At 41.0% G+C, this 22,246-nt stretch overlaps 1 protein-coding gene across 1 annotated transcript in view; it reads right to left on the reverse strand.

Moving 5' to 3' along the window:
- EFR3A (EFR3 homolog A) overlaps positions 1-19,295 on the reverse strand; it is a 117,528-nt gene extending 98,233 nt beyond the window's left edge. The window contains exon 1 of the mRNA XM_044244933.1: positions 19,248-19,295. Within this exon, the coding sequence (XP_044100868.1) occupies positions 19,248-19,257 (10 nt within the window). The 5' untranslated portion in view covers positions 19,258-19,295. The remainder of the gene's footprint in view (positions 1-19,247) is intronic.
- Between the last annotated feature and the right edge of the window lie 2,951 nt (positions 19,296-22,246).

Raw genomic sequence — 22,246 nt, forward strand, 5'->3', positions numbered from 1 at the left:
TGACAGATGCTGGCGAGGATGTGGAGAAAGGGAAACTCTCCCACACTATTGGTGGGAAAGCAAGCTGGTATAGCTACTCTGGAAAACAGCATGGAGGTTCCTCAAAAAGTAAAAAATAGAGTTATCATATCGTACTTCCGGGTATTTACCCTACAGATACAAAGGTAGTGATCTAAAGGGGCACGTGCACCCAAATGTTTATAGCAGCAATGTCCACAACAGCCAGACTATGGAAAGAACCTAGACATCTGTCAACAGATGAATGGATAAAGAAGATGTGAGATAGAAAGATACACACACACACACACACACACACACACACATATATATAAAGGAATTCTATGCAGCCATCAAAAGAAATGAAATCTTGCCATTTGCAATGACATGGATGGAACTAGAGGGTATTATGCTTAGTGAAATAAGTCAATCAGAGAAAGACAGTATCATATGCTCTCTGATAGGAGAAATTTGAGAGTCAGGGCAGGGGGTTGTGACGTAGGGAGGAGAAAAAGAAACAAGATGGGATTGGGAGGGAGACAAACCGTAAGAGATTCTTAATCTCACAAAACAAACTGAGGGTTGCTAGCGGGGTGGGAGGGGTAGGGATGGGGTGGTTGGGTTATGGACATTGGGGAGGGTATGGGCTATGGTGAGTGCTGTGAAATGTGTAAGCCTGATGATTCACAGACCTGTACCCCTGGGGCAAATAATAAATTATATGTTAATAAAAATAATTTTTAAAAAAGCATTTAATGTACTAAACACAGCACAAAGAATAAAGCTTAAATACTATGATCAGATTTTCATATTTATATTAAAATAACTTTAGTTTCAAAAAATAACTTTAGTTTCTTAATTATATGTAAATTGGTATCATTCCTGAGTATATAAAATTATTGATGGCAGGATCTGGAAATGATTCCTATGGTTTAAAAAGCTAATTATAAAAATTTTTTTTTTTAAATAAGTATCATACTTCGGTAACAAAGAACCTTTACACTGGTCCTTCACTCTCATGAGAAACAACCTACTAAACATTCTTCTCATGACCTATTCTTTTATGGTATCTGAATAAGCAATTCAGATTTTTAGCAGGATGTACCAATAACAGCAAAGCAAGTCAACAGGGACTTAGAACAAAAACTAAATGTCAAAAATGTTCACTGTGCTGCTGGTTTCAGATTTTTAATTACTCAAAGAAAGAACAAACCTACCAAACATGTATCAATGACAATTTCAAAGTCTATCTCATTCACCTATGCTTGCTACCATTCCCACTTCCTTGTAAGTTTAAGGACACTGATTTTTTTTTTTTTAAGATTTTATTTATTTACCTAAAAGAGAAAGGGAGCACACAAGTGTGAGTAGGGGTGGGCAGCAGAGGGACAGGAAGAGAGAACATCCCAAGCAGACTCTGCAGGGCTCCGTGTCTGATCCTGAGGATCATGACCAGGGCAGAAATCAAGAGTCAGACATCCAACTGACTATGCCATCTAGGCACCCCAAAGGACACTGATTTCTAAGGAAAGCTGAAGATACACTGATTTGTAGGACACAGTTCTTCCCACACTGCACGCTGACAAAGGTTAGTTAGTTGACCTTAGCTAGCTGATGTAGGCTGCCATTTCTTCCTCATTTTCATGCTTTAATATTTTCTTTCTAAATTAACTTGCCACACAGGTAACAAGAGTCCACTGAAGTTTTTGGTTCAAACCTAGACTCACAAAAACAGCCTTTAATCCTCCTAAGAAGTCGTCTGAATGTGGCATTTCCAGTTTTTGAAAGTGAAAAAAAAAAAAAAATCTGACATTTTCCCTATGCCTTTAAAAAGGCTGTGAAATTTATAAGGCAAAATGAACACAGAAAGAATATGAGTATGAAATATTTCATTATATGTCAGAAATATATTGAGAATATAATGGAAAAGATGACTAGTATAGTATGCACAATTAGACAATTTGTAAGATAGTCAGAACATACCTAAAAAAACCGAAATCACTTATTTTATAAAATATACATGATTTAAGGGCCTATTTGAGCTATATACACACATTTATTTAAAGATTTTAAAAGTGGGAGGCCTGGGTGGCTCAGTTGGTTAAGCCTCTGCCTTTGGCTCAGGTCATGATCTCAGGATCAGCAGGGAACCTGGTTCTCCCTCTGCCTGCCACTTTCCCTGCTTGTCCCCTAGCTCTCTCACTCACACTCTCTCTCTCCCTCTCTGACAAATAAGTAAAATCTTATAAAAAATAAATAAATATTTAAAAAGTAAAGTCCGTCGTACTTTGCCAAAATAGGGATCTCTCCAATTTACTTATGCTTCATTGCCAGGTTGGTCTTAGAGGCAAACCTGGGCACAGGTTCTACCTTTTCAGCCTTACTTCCCAAGTAAATCATAACATCTTTCACAATAAAAATTGTGACTACTCATAGTTTTCAAACCAAGTCCCAATCTTTCTCTTTCCCGTGCACTTGTTCATGTCATTCTATTCATACAGAATAAGCTACCTTTAAAAAAAAAAGTGGTATAGACGGTATGAGTTCAGTAGTGAAGTAACAGGCATTCCAACTACAAAAGATTCCTGGAAGTGAAATCTCCTACACAGGTTATAACTAGTCAGTTCATCCACTTCAAACATAACTCATCAAAGAGTTAATAAAGAAAGCATGAGACAAAAGGAGCTTTAGAAAGAATTTGCAACAAATTGTTAAAACAGAAAGACAGTCAAAAATAAAGGCTAATGTTGTACCTAGAACAGCAAGGCAATGGGTTAACAATCAGGACAGTGGGAGAGTTTGGAGCTGTCCCGCTCTAATACATTCATTTGTGGTAACAAAGCTGTCTATTTACTTGCCAGGAATACTTAGAGGATTAAAGAGACAAGTAAAAGTGAAACTAACTTTTTTTTTTTTTTTTTAAGCTCTTGTTTATTTATTTGACACATAGAAAGAAAGAGATCACAAGTAAGCAGAGAGGCAGGCAGAGAGGGGGGAAGCAGGCTCCCTGGTGAGCAGAGAGCCCGATGTGGGCTCCATCCCAGGACCCTGAGATCATGACCTGAGCTGAAGGCAGAGGTTTAACCCACTGAGCCACCCAAGTGCCCCAAAGCTAACTTTTTAAAGCAATGAACAAATGCTGGGGATGAACTGTGTTGCTCAAAAAGATGTGCTGAAGTTCTAACCCCAGTACCTACAAATGTGACCTCATTTGGAAATAGTTTTTGCACAGCTAATCAAGTTAAAACAAAGTCCTACTAGATTAGGGTAGGCCCTTCATCAATGACTGGTGTCCTTATAAAGAGAGAGACAAACGGAGACACACAGGGAAGGCCAGGAGAAGACAAGAAGAGATGAGTGATGCGGCCACAAACGAAGAAATGCAGGACTGCCAGCAACCACCAGAGCTAGATTATAGGAAGGAAAGACTCTTCAGAGCCTCAAGGGCAGCAGGGCCCTGACCACAAATTCGTAACTTGAGGCACTGTGAGAATACTCTGCTGTCCTAAACCATGCAGTTTGTGCTACCTTGTTACACCAGCCTTGGAAAAGGAACACAAGTAAAATTGCATATAGCCTGTAGACCAGTGAGTTCTATAGTTATCAGATATGTACCATTCCTACCAAATCAACTCAAATGCCAAACTGATTTGAAGTCAGCTCCCAGAGAACGTAATTCATCCCTTGATATTCCAGTCATTCGAACTCAAACATTCTTTCCTCATCCCAGAAGTATACAAAATGATAGAGATACAGAAAGAAATGATTTTTGCTCAGTTTTTTTTTTTTCTAAGATTTTGTTTATTTATTTGACAGAGATCACAAGTAGGAAGAGAGGCAGGCAGAGAGAGAGGGGGAAGCCTGATCCATGATCCCAGGGTCCTGGGATTGAGCCTGATTGGGGCTCGATCCCAGGACCCTGGGATCATGACCTGAGCCGAAGGCAGAGGCTTTAACCCACTGAGCCACCCAGGCGCCCCAGAATTTTTGCTCAATTCTACCAAATTTCTTTAGATGCTAGGTATACTTGAGTTTAGGTATACGAATGTTGGTCTTGGTAAAAGAAAAAGCAACCCAGCCATCAGTTTCCATCAAGGTTTAATAGATAAGCACAGTTTTTAAAACGGAAACATTGTAACTAAAAAAAACTTTCACCTTCATGTCTCAAACACATCTATTAGAGGGTCAACTTATTTCCCCTGGTTCCATGTTCAAGTCCTAAATTCCGGTGCCTCAGAATGTGACTTTATTTAGAAACTGGGTCTTGCAGAAGTAATAAAGTTAGGATGGAGTCATCAGAGTGAGCCCTAATCCTATATGACTGGTACCTTGCTAAAGACGTGAAATTCAGATACAGACATGCATACAGGGAGAACTCTGTATGAACATGTAAGTGACCGTCTACAAGCCAGGGACAGTGGCCTGGAAAACACCCTTCCCTCACAGTCCTCAGAAAGACCCTGCTGACACCCTGATTTCAGACTTCCGACCTCCAGATCTCTGAGCCAATAAATTTGTTGTTTAGGCCACTCAGTCTGTGCTACTTTGTTAGAGCAGCCCTAGACAACTAACACAACATCAAAGACTAAATGCAAATTCCATTAAGACACAAATTCTGGTTTCACGGATATAGTGCAAAATATAGTAGAAAATCAGAAGACCTAACCAAATGGCTACTTTATCCCAGGAATTCCCTGCTTATTCCTTTTCAGTCAGTCGAGTCTTTCAGAATGTATTCAACAAACATGCGGGTATCTACTATACCCGCATGATTTTATCTTCCTTTATGCTCACAACCTTATGAGGAATCAATACTTACAGGTTACAGAGGGAATCAGAAAGGTAAGAGTCCAAGGTCACACACCTAGAAATGCTGGATCCAGTTAAAAGCCTGTGCTCTTTAACAGTTTATGCATTGCACCGTCTTCCTGAAATGGCTTAAAAACAAAGCAAACAAACAAAACACCTGAGCTGTTTCGTTTGTGGAGACTAGAGCCACATAGTCAAAATATTACGCAGCTGTCAAAAAACTATACTATTACTACCACAGTACAAAAGTCAGATGGCAGAGAATGGAGAAATGACACCCAGCCTGAGAATGTGTCAGATTACAAAACATCCCATTTCTAGAAATTATCTTCTTTTCCTATTTATGCTACTCTGAACTCTGAAATACCCCCCAAGGACACAAGAATATGTATGAAGAAAGTGAGAAGCTTTTGTTATGTTCTTTGAGTGCCTCACCAAAAAGTGACCACAAATCCTCAGCATACCAGACATGCAAGAGCTGCACGGAGCCCTGAACCATTGGGAAAAGGGGGAAAGAACCCCCGGAGTTCATAAACTCACAGCCAAATGACAACTGCTGCCTAGGTCTCCTTAAAGCTTTCCTACTCACTGTGCGCTGTGAGTTTCTGCTTTTAACAACACGGCACTCTAGCACAAGTGTCCCCAAACCAGTAAGGAAACTAATGGAAGCGATTCCATGTAACTTTTCACCAAAGCCGAGCAACAAATGCATACTTGAAGCCATTTTTGCTTTTGAAACTATGGCCCACTATTCCTTTGTAACAGGGGAATCCTCTGTTTTATCATAGTTTGAGCAGGCAGAGAAAAAAAGTCCAGTGAATTCTCCCCTCTACCAATATGACTGTCCTCATATGGTAATCTGACCCTGGATGATCTCAGATTTTTAAACTTAAAGATATACTACGTTGTAAATTTAAAAATCCACAGATTATAAATATCTTCTTCACAATGAGGAGATTAAAAAGAAGTGGAATTTTAAATCTTTTAATTTTACCAAGTCTCCTAATAGTTATTGAAGTGTAAGTCTCACTGAACCAAATCTAGAGGGGAAAAAAAGTGAGGTTTCTGGAAATTCATATAAGCACTGCTCAGGTAATTCCTAAGGTTTTTGTTTTATATAAAAATCAAGTCTTTCTACACACTTAAAACAGGTAAATTGTTTTGGGGATGCAAATTATATCTCAATAAAGGTGTTTTTAAAAATCAAATTTTTTTTTTAAGATTTTATTTATTTGACAGAGAGAGATCACAAGTAGGCAGAGAGGCAGGCAGAGGGAGAGGGGGAAGCAGGCTCCCTGCTGAGCAGAGAGCCCGATGTGGGGCTCGATCCAAGGACCCTGAGATCATGACCTGAGCCGAAGGCAGAGGCTTAACCCACTGAGCCACCCAGGTGCCCCCCACCCCCAAAAAATCAGTTCTTTCCTTCATTATACCTACTGTGATCTTAGTATGTATCTGTTATAATAAGGTCGTGGTTTAAAATCCTAATGCTACCCTACTGTAAGCAGTGAAAACCTCGATAAGGAAAAGGATAGGGATGAGGGTTTCTGAAGATTTTTAGATAAGCTCTTTTTCAGAGCACCAACAAATACCATTTCTACCTAAACAAACTAAGGCATGCCCTTAAATCAAAAGATCTTAATTTGTTACCCATATGAGCATAAAGAGGCACATAGGTACACAGGCAATGATTGAAACATTTCTCAGGTTGATATGAGTTATTTTTAATAAAAGTCCTCTGAACATTTCACATGTAGGATATGAGTTATATCAAGCAAAATTCAAAACAGCTTTAAAATTCCCCAACTACTTAAATTTTAACAAATGTGTATTTCCTCATTAGTCATAGAATAACAAGTGTTAAATCTGTTGGGGATGTTTGTAACTTCCAAATTATTTTTAGAACAAATACATGTAATATAACAACAGCACTGAGTCTCCTTATAAATTGCACAACACCCACAGTGTCTATGCCATATGTTAAAGATTTTCATTTGAATTGAAATGATTAAATTTTCTGATTAAACAGTTAAGGAAAAGATAGGTAGCACTGTAATTATGTACCTAAACAGAATGTATATTTTAAGTTGTTTTTTTATTCCAAGTTTAAAGACAGCAAAATAATAGGGCTTGATGATAAGCCTTGCTAAGTACAAAGTTGAATAAAAAAATATTAAACTACTAATTTAAACTGTCAAAGTTCAGTGTTTGATACAGTCTCCCCAAACTTCTAACTAAAGCAGAGAGACACTAAACATTTTGTATTCACTTCATACACAAGATTTTGGTAACACAAAATCAAAAGCCTAAGACTTCTTTTTTTTTTTTTTTTTTTTTTTTTTAGGTTTTTATGTATTTATTTGAGAAAGGCGGGGAGGAGCGAAAGGAGAGGGACAGGGGGTGGAGATTACAAGCAGACTCCCTGCTGAGCACAGAGCCCACCTCAGAGCTTGGTCTCAGGATCCTGAGATCATGACCTGAGCAGAAATCAAGAGTCAGAGAGGCTTCACTGAATGAGCCACCCAGGCGTCCCTTTTTAAATTTATTACACACATACCTTATGGTCATTATGGTTAGTTTACACAACGGATTTTTATGTTAATCAAAACTCTAAGAATGTACTCTAATATTTTCTAATATATTTTAATGAATTGAATACTAAAATCTGATGCCATAGGTTTCAATGTGTTACTAAATCTTCCTCAAGTTCAAAGATAAGACAGTATTACACGCATGGAAGAAAAAAACCCAGCAACTTTCTGTGATGTTATACACAAAGAAGAACCTGTAAATATATATACATTTGTACTACTCATTTTATTACTGTAATTAGTGAAACTTATTTACTCTTGAGAATTTAAAACAATGAGTGGAAAATTATTTTTTATGGAAATACTTAAATTGTTTAGCAAGGTTCCAATACAATGCAATTTTAGGTTAAAAAGAATTAAGACCGGTGGAATCAATTTTAGGTTAAAAAGAATTAAGACTGGTGGAATCAACTGCCACCCCAACAAAAGCTCAACAGCCAAACCACACTAAGTTGTGTCCTAATGTCCTCAGAACCACTGGACACAAAGCTTTTAAAATTGTCCATCCCTTATGCACCCCTATGTTTACTGCGGTATTATTTACAATAGCTAAATTATGGAAGCAGCTTAAGTGTCCAATGACAGATCGAGAAAGAAGAAGATGGGATACACACACACACACACACACAATGGAGTGTTATTCAGCCATTAAAAAGAACGAATGCTTGACATCTGCAACAACATGGATGATCTGGAGGGTATTATGTATGCTAAGTGAGATAAGTCAGAAAAAGACAAATACCATAGGATTTCACTCCTATGTGGAATTTGTGAAACAAAACAAAGGCGCAAAGGGGAAAACAAGAGAGCTAAACCAGGAAACAAACTCCTGACGAAAGAGAACAGATGGTTACCAGAGGGGAGATAGACAGCAGGATGGGTTAAATAGGCGATGGGGATTAAACGGTACACTTGTCTTGAGCACTGGGTGATGTATGGATTTGCTGAATCACTATACTGTAAACCTGAAACTAACATAACACTGTATGTTAACTATACTGAAATTAAAAAAATTTTAAATTGTTCAGCCCTTAGCCAGCATGTTGCTGTACCCTATCAGGGCCAGCAATGAAAAGAGCAGCAATATTTCTATGCTGCTGAAACAGAGAATAGAGGCTGCTTACTGAGTTACACTGAGTAAATACACAGAGAAGAATGGACGTGGAGGGAAAAGAGGAGGATTAGCTGTGTAAGGGGAGAAAACAGTGCCAAGAGCTCAAGGAGCTAACAGAGGTGCTCAGGTGACAGCTCAAGGGCCTGTGCCTCTCACTTCTGTGAAATAAAGCAGTTCCTCGGCCAGTTAAGTTTGTATCTGCTGCCAGCAAATCATTCGGTTCTTTCACAAATGTACATAATAATGAGACTCCAAGAAAAGAGAGCAAAAGATAAGTTAATAGTTATGTTCTACGTGAAATATTTTATAGTACCTATGTGGAGCTGCCTTAATTTTCACTTGCAAACTGCAGAATTAAGCAAGTCTACACAGGAGTTATAAAAGAGTCTACACCCTCTCAACCAAGTATAGTAGGACACTCTCCTCCCCCAGCTAAAAATCAGTACAAGACAGTTAAGGACGTAACTACAGGACAGTACATACCATGTATAAGACACATAATCATCTTTGGATCCCCAAGCTTTAAAATAAGATATTTTTTTTCTCTAACACTTCATAAATTATTGTCATAGCATCAGATCAAACAGTAAGAGATTATCCAGCTTTGTTTTTTTCTTTTCCTGCTTATTGGAATGTTTGAAATGCTACTATAAATGGACTGCCATTTTGATGAGGGAACAGAAGGCTGGCTGAGGACCGAGCAAAAGCTGACACCTTGAAACCTGCCCCCACCCCCACACCTGGGTGGGACGTATGTGAGGAATATGTTAGGAATCTCCCAACAATCTTAACTCTTAACATTAATACCTTGCTAAGAAGGGGAAAACGACCTTGACAATAGCAAGGCCTCTGGGATCTGATATCCTGTAGGTCTCCTTTAGCTTATGAAAGTTCTACTGAAACCTCCCTCTTTCTTTACCTCCCCAACCCCACTGTACATAACCTGCCCCCCCCCACAACCCGGGGCAGCAGCTCTTTGTGCCCATAGGTCCTGTCCCCCGTGCTTTAATAAACCACCATTTTGCACCAAAGATGTCTCAAGAATTCTTCCTTGATCATCGGCTCTGGGCCCCACCCCCACTGAACCTCACTCACATTCTAAAACTTCATCAATCTGAGTCTTAAACACAGTTCTTGTCAAGCATTTGTCCTGGTGGTATTTGGTTTAGTAATGCCCCATCTGCTTCGTCTTTGGTTCCTCTGCCTATTCCATCCTTAAGAGGACACGTTCCTCAAGGATCATCTTCAGTCTTTACAGTCTATCCTTTAGTAACTTTGACCAGTGTCAGCTCCTACAAATGCACTCCGAATGTCCTTTCAGGCATCGTACACTTACCACAGCCTAAAATGGACTCAACATCCCATCTTAATTTCCCCAATTGCTCTTCCTCAGAAAGTCCCCATATCAAACTAGAGCAATTCGCCCAAACAACCACACCTGAAACTTCAGAGTGAATCCCAACTCCCCTTCTCCTTCCACCCCTCATCCAATTAATTCTGTCACCTGTACGTCCCCAGCAGTTTACAGACTGGGCCACTGCAATCTACCCCATTGCCATCATCCAAGTCCATAGCCCATCACTCAGATAACTGTACTTTAATAACCTCTAAATGTTCTCCCTCCAACCTCACTTATGTGTTTCCATAGCAACCAATGCTTCTCTTTTAGTAATCTGAGTCATGCTACAAATATACAAGGAATGTGTACCATGCGCCAAGCACTGTATCAAAAGCTATGTATGGTGGCGAAGGAAACAGGTACAAGTGCGTATAAAGCTCCCTGTCTGGTCAGTGTAATTATGTGTTCTTGACTTGTCTTCCCCACCAGACTAGGCTTCAAGAGAGCAGGCATGACATCCACAATGATGTCCATCATGTTCACTATGAGGATACTGCTGTGTCCTCGGTGTCTATAAAAACGGACACATAGCAGGGACTGAATAAATGTGTTAAGACAAAATTACCACACACACACACACACACACACACACACTTAAAGCTTTCACTTTCCCCAGTGCCAATGACTTACTTCAACTGCCTGCTGGTTATTTCTACCTGTATGACTCACCTCAAACCCAGTCCCCAAATCCAAGCTTCTCCTATGATTCCTCAGGCTTCCGATGCCATCTTCTACTCACATTTCCCCTCCAGTTTCTCCTCTAAACTCCACAGCACAGTTCCTAGGGTGCTCACCATTTCCTTCTTTGTGTTACAGCCATCTACACAAAGTTCTATAGACTTCTTAAAGCTAGAGACTGCTTTATTCATCTCTATATTCCCCACCCAGCAGTGCACATGTAGACACTAAAATAACTTGCTGAATGATGTATCTCTAAGAGAATTTCAAACAGAACACAAAAAAAGCTGAAAAGCGACTGCAAGGGCACACTGACGGCACCTATGACTGAAAGGACTATGGGAAGAGATAAGACAACTCCATTCCTGGAGATCATCAGAGCAAAACGTGTGAGACACCATTAGCTCAAACAGCTTTGGTGTATTACTAAGCTTTTGATTCTAAATTACCTTATGTTTTTGTCAGAGGGAATATTCTCCTGAGACTACAAATTTCAAATTTTTTAGAAGCAGCCAACATTATTTCCCTATTGAAACCAAATACAGAATCCCCCTGTAAAAAGAGCCACTTGAGCTGAAGCTGGGTCAGGCAGAGCAGCCCACCCACTCACAAGTCTGTATTATATGCCCACAAAAGACACTTGGGAAATTTGGGCTCTAAAGGCAGCTCAAGGTTTGTGCCGCCCTCCAATATTGGTCAAGAACAACATGGAATTCTCAGGACCTAACAAAGAGAATCCTGTGCCAGGGAATGGAGCTTTCATAAAGGCAATATAAACAGAATTGACCTGGAACAGGCATCTATCACTCTCTTCTTGCACCTGAATTGCTGCCATTTCATGAACCTGTTGCAGGAAGACAAACTTGGGAGAGCTTCCCACTGTTAGAAGACCAAGCAAAGAATCAGGATGGAACCAAGGGAAAAGGTGGCAAGGAGTAGACAAGATGCTTAAGTCTGTTTCTAACTGGTACTTCGAAGTGAAGAAGAAACTGGCCTGCTGAGGTCCACAGAGTACAGCCCAGCTAAGAGAACAAGGAAAATGCATAAAGGACTTACACCCCAAACCCCTGCCACTGTACGTTCGCCTGGAGTGCTCTTCTCTCCGCAGAAGCCCTCCTGGAACCATATATAGCAAATGGTAATAATCCAAGATGTAACTGTCTGGTGCTTACAACATACTGATCCAGATAATATGTTCATCAAGTATTTCTACCTCTAATGTACAATTACATAAATCCTACTACATGTAAGTATCTCTTAGTTTCCACTTAATACAACAAACACCTAGTAAAAACACTTATAACTAAGTTCAAAAATTAATTTAAGTTATATGTCATAAAAGGGGCACTCATTTCAATTTCTAAGCCAGACCTTTGCCCTGACACAGTACCTTCTGCAAAGTTTATGAAGCTGGAGGAATTGATGACAGCAAACTTGAACACTTTGTATTTCATTTTCTCTGCCCACCAGGAGTGAGATCCATTTAAAGTTAAGTACAACCACATCACAGAGAACTTTGTAGCAAATTGCCAAGACAGCTGTTCAAAAAGCCAATTAAGTACCAGGGGATGTGAAGAACACTTAGCATTACCCAGAAAACTACCTCAGCAGGAATACCCTAGAGTTCAGGTAGTAAAAATAAAGAGGTACAGCTAAATAACCCACCAACTACAAATAAAAACAAACAAACAAAATAAACAAAAAGCATTTAGAAGGACAAGTCTTCTTGAGGACCGTATAGCAAAAGATTTAATGCCTAATTTTAGAATACAGCAAACTCTTAATTGAGAAGTACAATGAGAGCGCCTGGGTGGCTCAGTCAGTTCAGAGACTGCCTTCAGCTCAAGTCTTGACCTCAGAGTCCTAGGATGGAGTCCCACATCAGGCTCCTCTGCTCAGTGGGGAGTCTGCTTCTCCCTCTGACCCTCCCCCTTCTCATGCTTTCTCTCTCCTCTTTCTTTCAAATAAATAATAAAAATAAATGAAATCTTAAAAAAAGAAAAAGAAGTACAATGAAAAAAACCTGTGTAGCGACTCCTTCTTTAATAAAAATGGGATCACCCTATCTCCTAAATACCTGAAGCTAAAGAGCAGTAAATACATGTGCAAAAGGAAGACTATGAAAGCCTACAAAGAAAGAAAAGTTATAGTAGCTCCCATTTGCTTTAGAGCATATGCAAGAGCAGGCTCATCTCAAGAACTGAATGAACCTGACAAATACAAATGATGAGAGAATTTTGACAGGTTTGACATATTAATCATAGGAGAAAATGCTAGCATTCATTTTACATCATATTTGCCTAGAATCATGTTCATTCTAGAACGCACAATTGTTTCAGACATATCCCTACAAATGCTCCATAAACTGAACCCACACATAATGATTCATCTTAACCTTTCAGGTTTTCATGATTGAAACCACCATTTAATAAATCAGATTATTTCTTCCTCCTTTCAGAATAAAATACTAATGATAAAAAAAGCCCCATTATTTTACTTCCTATTAAAAAACAACATTATTCACCAACCACTGCTCAAAGTAAGTCAGAGCATTTTACATCACCTAGCACATGACAGCAATAGCAATCACACAACAAATAAAATGGTTTCCCATATACGGTCAATACTTATTTGATCAATTGATCAAAATTCATTCCTGAAGGCTAAAGAAACAGCCAGTTCAGGGCAATATTTTAATGTTAAGGATTCTTCTAGGGAAGAATAATCATGGTGTTCATCAGATTCTCAACAGGATTCATTTTGCAAAAATATTTAAGAATCCCTAACCTAGACAAACATCTCATATCTTTGCTATTGGTCTACCCTTTCCTCCTTCAAGTGGTGGGGGCATACTGGGATTTTCTGTGCCCTCCTCTCCATTTCTGAGAATGTCAGGGACCCGTTTCCTACAATGTTCTCAATAAAAACCTTCCTGTTACCACTATAAAGAGGTACTCCCTTCCTACACAGGGGATCCTCCAATGGAGTTTAAAGTGGAGTTTATAACAGAGCTGGTTGTTCATACACAAAGACTATGATTCAGAAATACAATAAAAATACCCCAATAGGCGGGTCCTGTCCCCGTGCTTTAATTAAACCACCTTCTTTGCACCAAAATAAAATAGAAATAAAAATACCTGTATATTGATTCCTCCTTTAATAAAAATTGGAATCATGTTATCTAATAATACCTAAAGGTAGGCAGCAGTAAACAAATCTGCAAACAGAGAGCATGATAGAGTACATGAAATCAGATTTGTCCTCTGCAATCCATCCCATTCCTACAGAAACCCCATTAATGAAAACTGGGTCATTCCATACCACAGCAGAGCAATATAATGGGTAAAATGTAGCTTTCTTCTAAGAACTAGGACCCTCATTTTTGACTAAGGAAAAAAAAAAAAGGCCTCTGCCCCCCTCAACAAAGGACTTTTTTTTCCTTTTAGAGGGATCTGTGGGCTGAGGAGGGGACAGAGAGGCAACACTGAAAACCACTGAAATTGTTTTGTTTTAAGCTGCTAACCCCAAATCACCCCCAATGGCAGGCGAGTTCTCCAGAATGTTGGGCTCACTCTTTCCACCTACCCCTCTGTCTCCATAGTTCAGCTCTGCAAAGTTACTTGGAACTGTGGAAATCCAGAGATGGAAAAGCGAGGTATGGACAAAGGGAAAGCAGCCTCGGCTCCCTAAAGTAATGTTACCTGAGTCAACCCCAATTTAGGGTCAGGAAAGACCCTGCCCTGACCCAACAGGTCACTGCTGACTCAATCATCCCTGCATGTTCCTTTGGGCCTTCAGATTGAGAAGGCAATCTCTGGGGAGCAGGCTGCAGGGACCCTAGATGGCAAAGCAGGGCTCTGGGCAGCAGGCAGAGCCTGCCTGATCTATAACATTTCAATCTTTCAACCAGTGGTTCTCAACCCAGGGACAATTATGACCTCCCTACACCCTACCCTCCTCCACCCTCGCAGGGAGCATCTGGCAATGCCTGGAGACAGTTTTGAGAGCCAAGACTTTAGGGAACAGGGGAATTTACCACAAGCCTCTAGTGGGTAAAGGCCAGAGTTGCTGCAAAACATCTCGCAAAGCACACGACTGCCCTGTACCTCCCAAACAAAAAATTATCCAATCCAAGACATCAACAGAGCAAAGTTTGAGAAATCCTGATTAAGACTATGATTTGCAGGCTTCCATTTGTATTCTTGTCTCAGGCCTCACAAATGTTATAGGCAGGCCTGCTAAGAACTTAATCATAAATTATAGAACTCTTATAGCACTGTTTTAAAGGGAAAAAGTTTATTTCAGGTTTTGGTGTCCGAAGAATAACTTCTGTGACTCCAGTTAACATTCAATCATTCATTTATTCAACATTTATCAAGCACCTATTATGTAATTAAGCACAGTGCTAAGCAAATGTAATGGTATTAAAAAAAAATTTTGATGGTATCTGGTAGATTCAATCCTGCCTGGCTCAGGGCAGCATAGTTAGAAAAAATAACGGGGACTCAGAAGTTAGATGCATCTAGTTCTGATCCCATTTCCACAATTTACTATCATTTACTATCATCGTATCACAATTTACTATCATAGGCAAGTAACTTAACTTTCTTGAAATTCAATCTCTCTATTTCTATGTTAAATTAGGCCTCCCACAAAGGAAAAGATAATTAAATAAAATAATTCATGTAAAGCACAAAGTATACTGTATCCAATCATTAATTCTCTATTACTAATAGCAAGTTTCAGTTTTTATAAAGTAATCAGTATACTAGAAATGGCTAATATGCCTATAAAAAGGACAGTCACTATTACTGTGATTGTGACAGATTGAACACAATTTTAGTCAAGCTCAATGCATGGCATATAAGATCCTTCAAATTCTGGCTCCTATCTCCTCCAGCCTTATCTCCCACCACCTACATCACCTTTACTGTCACATGTCCCATGAGTGGGAACAGACTGAAAGATGAGATCTGATAGTAACCAGTGTCAAGTGGAAGGTCACTTTAAGAAAATTCTTTAGCTATAATTCTGGCAGTACACATAGGTAGAGGGTGGAAGGGCAAGGAAGGGCATAGAGAACAAATGAACACAAATGGCTCCCAAGCCAGGAATAGGTCATTTGCTTGTAATGCATTTCTAAATGGAAACACCTCAACCAGCATCCATCTTTCACTTCACAATTCATCAGTATTTTGCACCTCTTTCATAAGAATGGACTGAAAAATAAGTCAAATATAATCAGTCTCATAACTTGGAAAAAACAAATATGGAATGACCACGTTACCACAGCCTAACAAATTTGACCAGATATCAATGCCAACATCTAAGTGAGAAAAGAAAGCCTTAACAACAAATTACTGAAAGTATAGTTATATAGAGCAAAAAATGGCTAACAGTTTCAGTTCCCCTTAGCCATATACAATACCTTTACATAGATCATAACAGAGCACATTTTACTGGGCCTGTTTTTAGGCAAAATACCAGCTACAGAACCTCTTTCACATTACTAGTTAATGAAAAAGAAAGTCTGTGGTCCTATACAACCAGCTGTCTACCGAGCACGTCAGTGAAATCCTCGGCCTTCTTCCCCCAGACTCCTGTGACAAGACTGAAACAAAAACAATCATGTTAAGTCTTCTTGTAAGCTCACATGTCTGACTTGAGTTTTGGCTAAGTTTACTTTTGTCCTTGTGTAACCTCACAGAAAAAATTGGAGGGAGAGGGTAAACTAAGATCAACTTTGTGCTAGAAAACCAAAAATAAACTTCATCTAAGCTCCCTGTGGTTAAGGATTACAGAGAGGAAATCTGCGTTCAAGCCAGGTGTGACCTTAGTCAAGTAACTGAAATTCATTGAGTCTTAGTCTCCTGATACAAAAAAGAAAAGAAAATGACTGGATTAAGAAGCTTTAACATTTCTTCCACTCAAATTCTGATTCAGTGTTTGAAAATCTTTACCATCAAAATGTTTCTTAATGGTCCTTTGAAACTACAGGAAGAAATAAAGGCCTCTAGAGAAATTATGTATCAAATTATAAGTTCGTAGATTTGAAAAGATCATTTAGTGAAACACTCTTGAAATCTGTGCTTAGTGTTTATTGCAAACTACTGGCTGAATACAGAGTAACACAATCACAGAACTGCCCCTGTGTCCGTAGCACCTTCCCATCAGACATTCTTCCAGGTAGCTGCTTTCTGAAAAAGAGTATGGCTCTCCAAAATAATTCCAATGAAGCTACCATTAATATTCATGAGATAATGCAACTGCTTAGCCTTCAGAGGTGTACCATGCTATATCAGATTCTGCTGATTAACACCAGTTTCAGTGATTTGAGCGTATCAGTATTCCAAATAAGCAACATAGCAGCAAGAGTAGAATCATTTCAAGACCGAGCAATGGTCACTTTCAGAATTACAGAATCTGAGAGACCCTAGTGATCATCTCTAAAAGAAAAGCATTATCTTCATCCACTAGAGCCTTAAGGATTAACTAGATGAGCTTACAAACAAGCCTCTGAACAACATTAAAAAAAAAAAAAAATCAGTTTATTTGGAGAAATTACATCCTAAAAACATCCCCAAAGACGAAAAAGAAATTCCCAAAGTAATAATTTTGCTGTCTCTGCTTATGTTGAAATTTATTCTATAGGCAGTTTCTGAGAAGTACTACTGTCTGCTGAACTATCCCAGCAATTTCTGGAGGTTCTGGCCATAAAAGGAGACAAAAAGCAACCTGAACACCACTTCACAGGAGTACTACCAGCTGGTACCACTTTCATGCATCATAGAAACTGTACCATAATAAATATTAACAGTAATGACAGGTAATTCAAACATTTCACTTGCCTTCCAATCAGGTCATAAAATCTGCGTTCTTAAGTATGCAAACATAGCATGGTTCATTTTACACAGTAAATCATATATTTTAGTGCCTGGGTGGCTCAGTCGGTGGTTAAATAGCAGCCTCTGGCTCAGGTAATGATTCCAGGGTCCTAGGATTGAGTCCTGCATGTGGCTCCCTGCTCAGTGGGGGGCCTGCTTCTCCCTCTCCCTCTGCTTGCTGCTCCCCCTACTTAAGTGCTCTCTCTCTGTCAAATAAATAAAAATCTTAAAAAAAAAAAAAAAAAGAAAAGGAACAAGTTTCCTAAATCCACTCCATGAAGCTGATCTTAGAACTAAAAATCTGTTTAATTTCGTAACATATTTATCTTGCGATTTTACCAATAAATTCCATTTGAAGCCTTAACTTTCAAGAAGAAGTTTTTATTACCTCCCTTTTTCTTTCTCAGACAGTAAGAGTAGCACAATACTAATCTCAAATATTCCTGAATGACATGAATTTAGAAATTGTAATTATAATTATGATGATATTCCTCTAGTCTAGAGGAATATGATGAAAATCTAAACCGCTGGCATATTAAATGAATACAAAATTCAAGACCATGAATTAAGGGCACACATTACTGTGTTCAGAAAACAAAATCCACCTTACCCACACATGTAGGAGCGGTTGAAAGTAATCGTTTCATTAAGATCATTCACAGCATTACATAAACCTTTTTAATATCCGGAAATAACTCTTTACCCACAAAGAGACAAAACGTGCATTTGGCTGACCTGGAAATCCAGTGTCTCCTATGCCTACCAAAATCAGGACGGTGAAGAGTTAGGAATTTAAATAACATGAGCTAATTAGGAGCTATTTACAAGTGTTTACAGATTTTACAATATGGAACACTTACTCAAAAGTCCCCTAATTGAAAACAATCTCTAATCAGTCATCGTGTTTCCTCCCGTCCAAGATTAGGGAATCTCTTTGGTTTGCACAGATCTATCTACGGGCCACTGGGTTTAAAGTCACATGGTAATTCTCTGGGTCGTTCCGAAATGGGTCATTAGTAATACTGTTTACCCGGTTTGTCCAAAACGTCCCCCAAATCCACTGTTTTCAAACTTTAGGGTCCCTCAATAACACGAAGGCCACTTATTAAGCACACAGATTCCGGGGCCCAAGCTACGGTGTCTCAGTGCCTAGGGAGGAACCCTAAACAGCATTTTTAATCAGCAGCCAGGTCAATCTGATGCAGGTGCTCCAACAGCCACATTTTGGGGCACAGACGCCTAACAAGTCGGAAAAGAGCACCTACTTCAGCCACCCCCGCGGGTTACGGACAAGGAGAAAGTCAGGGCTGCGGGAACTTCGCGTCCCTCGAGGAAGAGCTCTGGGCTGGGCCCGGATTCCCCGGAACCCTGCGTCCCACAAGGCGATGCCTAGTTCCTGAGGAAGTGAGTAGGTGACACGACCGCAGTTCTCTTCAGCATTTCCAACAAGTCCCCACTGGCTCTGTAGAGGACTGCGGAAAGAGCGTGGACTTCGTGAAGTCCCACAAGTCTACGTTACTCCAGCTCGGCCACTTACTAGCCGAGCGTCCTTAACGCTCGGGCCTCAGTTTCCCCGTCTGTGCAACGGGCTCACGCCACCCCGCGGGAAGGCTAAGCCGAAACGAAAGTAACTCAGCGGGTCGCGGGCACTTCCTGGCTCTCCCCGGCCGGGCCCGGCTTCCCCGCCGCCGCAGCGGGCACCCCGGAGTGCGCGCCGAGCCGGCCGCCGCTTCCCAACGCCCCCCGCCCGGCCCGACCCTCGGCCGGACACTCACGGGTAGGCATGGTGACCCCGAGCCGGGCTCGCCGCCGCACGGAGGCTCAGCGGGGCCGCGCAGGGCTCGCCGACCGCACCATGGCGGGCCGGCGCCGGGCCGCGGAGACCCGGACCAGGCGAATGACGAAGGGCGGAGGGAGTGGACGCGGACCCGGCGGCTCCCGCAGCGCGAAGCCAGCGACAGCAGCCACCGCCGGCCCAGCTGTGCGCCGGTCGCCGCGTTGGGCGTCCCCGCGCCCTGACGTCATCCCGTCGCCTACGCGCCGGCCCCGCCCCCGCCCTGCGGCCGAGCTCCGCCCAGGAGCGGTACTGCCGGAGCAGGGGGCGGGGACTAGGGGAGGGTTGTCAGCCGTCTAGAATAACTTGGGGCTCTGTTTTGACTGATTTGAGTCATACTCCACGTCTTACACTTGCACCGCTTGATGATTTTGTGAGGGTGTGCATGATTGCTTTAAGTGCATGGAATACCTGGGGGCTTTTTTGTATGAGCTGTTGAACTTGCATTGCGTTCTACTTCTCTGACAGCATGATTGGAGACGCCCTGGGGTCATTCGGGGTGATGGCAGAGCGTTTTTTGAGAGGACAGAAATGTAATTTTCTCTTCCCCGCGGGTGACTTTCAGAGACATTTTACGCCTGAGGAGTCAGTCTCGGGAGAGAGCGGTTCTATCCACTTGATAGGGAAAAGTGGAAATCCAACGCCCTGGATTTTTCCAGACTCAGTGTCATTAATAATCGTATCTAACAGTCACCGAAATGAGCGTTCAGCAGAGCGCACACACTTTGCTAGGCCCCGGGGGCTGTGGACAGCGTGTATGGAGAAATAGGAGAAAGCCACAGAGGCCACAGTGTTTCTCAGAGTGGTTCAGGATCTTTTGGTGCCTGAATCACTTGGGAACCTGTCGAAAAGCAGATTCATGGTTCCTGAACCACACACACTGAATCACACGTATAATTAATTCAAATAAAGTACTTATATTTGAGAAGCTTTGTCCTAGAGAGTAGGGCCAGCATTCTGGTTAGACAATGATACCACGCGGTACTGAAAGAAGAGAAAGAAGATGAAAATAAGGGGTCAGAAAGCGCTTGGGGGAAATGAGTTTAGGGTGGACTTGGAGAAAAGCAGAATCTGAATTAGCCAAGAATTGGGGAGCCCTTGAAGAGGCTGGGAAAGGGTGGAGGGCAATAAAGAGCTAATCACAGAAGCTGGTGGAAGGGGAGGAGAGTGTGTGCAGAGGCTATATACCAGACCTTCTCTTGCTACGGGTAACAGCCAAACTGCCAAATACTCAGCCAACACTTAACTTACCCTTCAATGCATTTTTGCATATTTTTATCATCTACAACCTCTTTCTTGCTCCCAGTTTTTGCCCTGAGACATTTTACAGTATCTTGCTTCTGCTGTAGCACTTTTCCCATTGAATCTTAATCAGACTGTCATAAGTACTCACATTCCACCACTGGACTATGTACTTTTCAGAAAATGGCTAATACCGTAGTCCATATTTATGTATCCCTACCTGGCACACAGTAGGGGGCTAGAGCATTTTTGTTTAGTAACTATTTAACAAAGTGTGTGTTCATTCAGTGAATATGGAAAAAAACAGGTAAAATAGAATTGGTTAATGAACAACCTTGCAAACTTGGAATTTGCCCTTTGAGAAACCATTCTAGGCTCTCTATGAGGACAGTGGCATTGAATAATCAGAAGTAGGGTTCTGCATAGTAGACACCATGATACAGAAACTACGGAGGGGAGTCCTTAGGACTGACACTGAAGGGAATGTTAAGTGCCTGGTCTTAGTGGTGACTATGGAAAAGGAATGAGATGAATCTTACTGCAGCAGAAGAATCCCTGGGATTTGTTGGCTGCTGGCTTGGGAGCAAAAGAGAGGCATCTGTTAGTTATGTAACTCCAAGGCTGAAAGAAGAAAATGAATGATACTGCAGTAGACAAAGTTGTCTAAAGCAGTAGACAAGTTGGGAGGGAATGCTGTTTTAGGGAAGGGGTGTGAAGAGAGGATGTGAGTTTCTCTTTGACACATTAAGCTTGAGGCAACATCCAAGGGAGACATTCTAGTGAATAGTTCTGAAGGCAGGTGCGCATACCAGGCTGAAGGCAGATGGAGGTATCTCAAGGTTGGAGATTTGGGAAGCTTTGGCCCACAGACCAGAAGCTAAAGCCAGGAGTCAGAGAAACCCTGCTGAGGGAGGGTGTGGAGCCAAAGAGAGAGAGATAGAGGAGATCCAAAGGGCACAGTGCCCTGTAAGCCAAAGGAGGATATGATTCCAAAGGACAGACATCTCTGTTTACATCACTCAAAAAAAGATGCAAATCCCAAAGGTCCTAAGATAGTCTGGCCCATAATGAGTCTGGTTCTTTTTTTTTTTTTTTAATCCCCTAGGTTTTTTGGTTTGTATCATTGCCAGAAATTAAATCAGCAGCCCAAGATTCTGGGAAAGGACAGCTGAAAGTCAAGAATAATAACTTCATAATTGTTATTGATCACATACAATATACCTAAGTGTTTTCCTGGTTTACACATAGTCTGGTTTACACAGAGACCCCTTTTCCCTATCAAATCCTCTGGATCACCCTCTGTTTATGTACCCCCTTCTCCTTTTCTCTGAGAGGACTAATTCTGCTACCACTTTCTTTAGACTTGATCTAAGACTGGTGGCCTCTTCTGGACCACTTCTGGCTTGCAAACACCCTTCCATTCCTTCCGCCAGCACTCCCTTTTTTGAAACTCTATTTGGGCTGGTAGGAAATACATTTTATCCATCTGTCAGTCCTCACACTGCCCAGTACTTGTACTTGCACACCCTGTCTGGCTGACCCAGAAATGGGTTAGATTCCTTTTCCAGAAAAAAAGCCTGCCTGATACTATCAGTTAAAACGATATTAAAAAGATCGTCATTGGCATCCTATTGGAACATTAGCTTTTGGTCAAATTGCCCAAAATAGCTGCTTCCAGTTTAGTCCATTATTTGTTCC

Source organism: Neovison vison, chromosome 4, assembly GCF_020171115.1.
Source record: "Neovison vison isolate M4711 chromosome 4, ASM_NN_V1, whole genome shotgun sequence".
NCBI lineage: Eukaryota > Metazoa > Chordata > Mammalia > Carnivora > Mustelidae > Neogale > Neogale vison.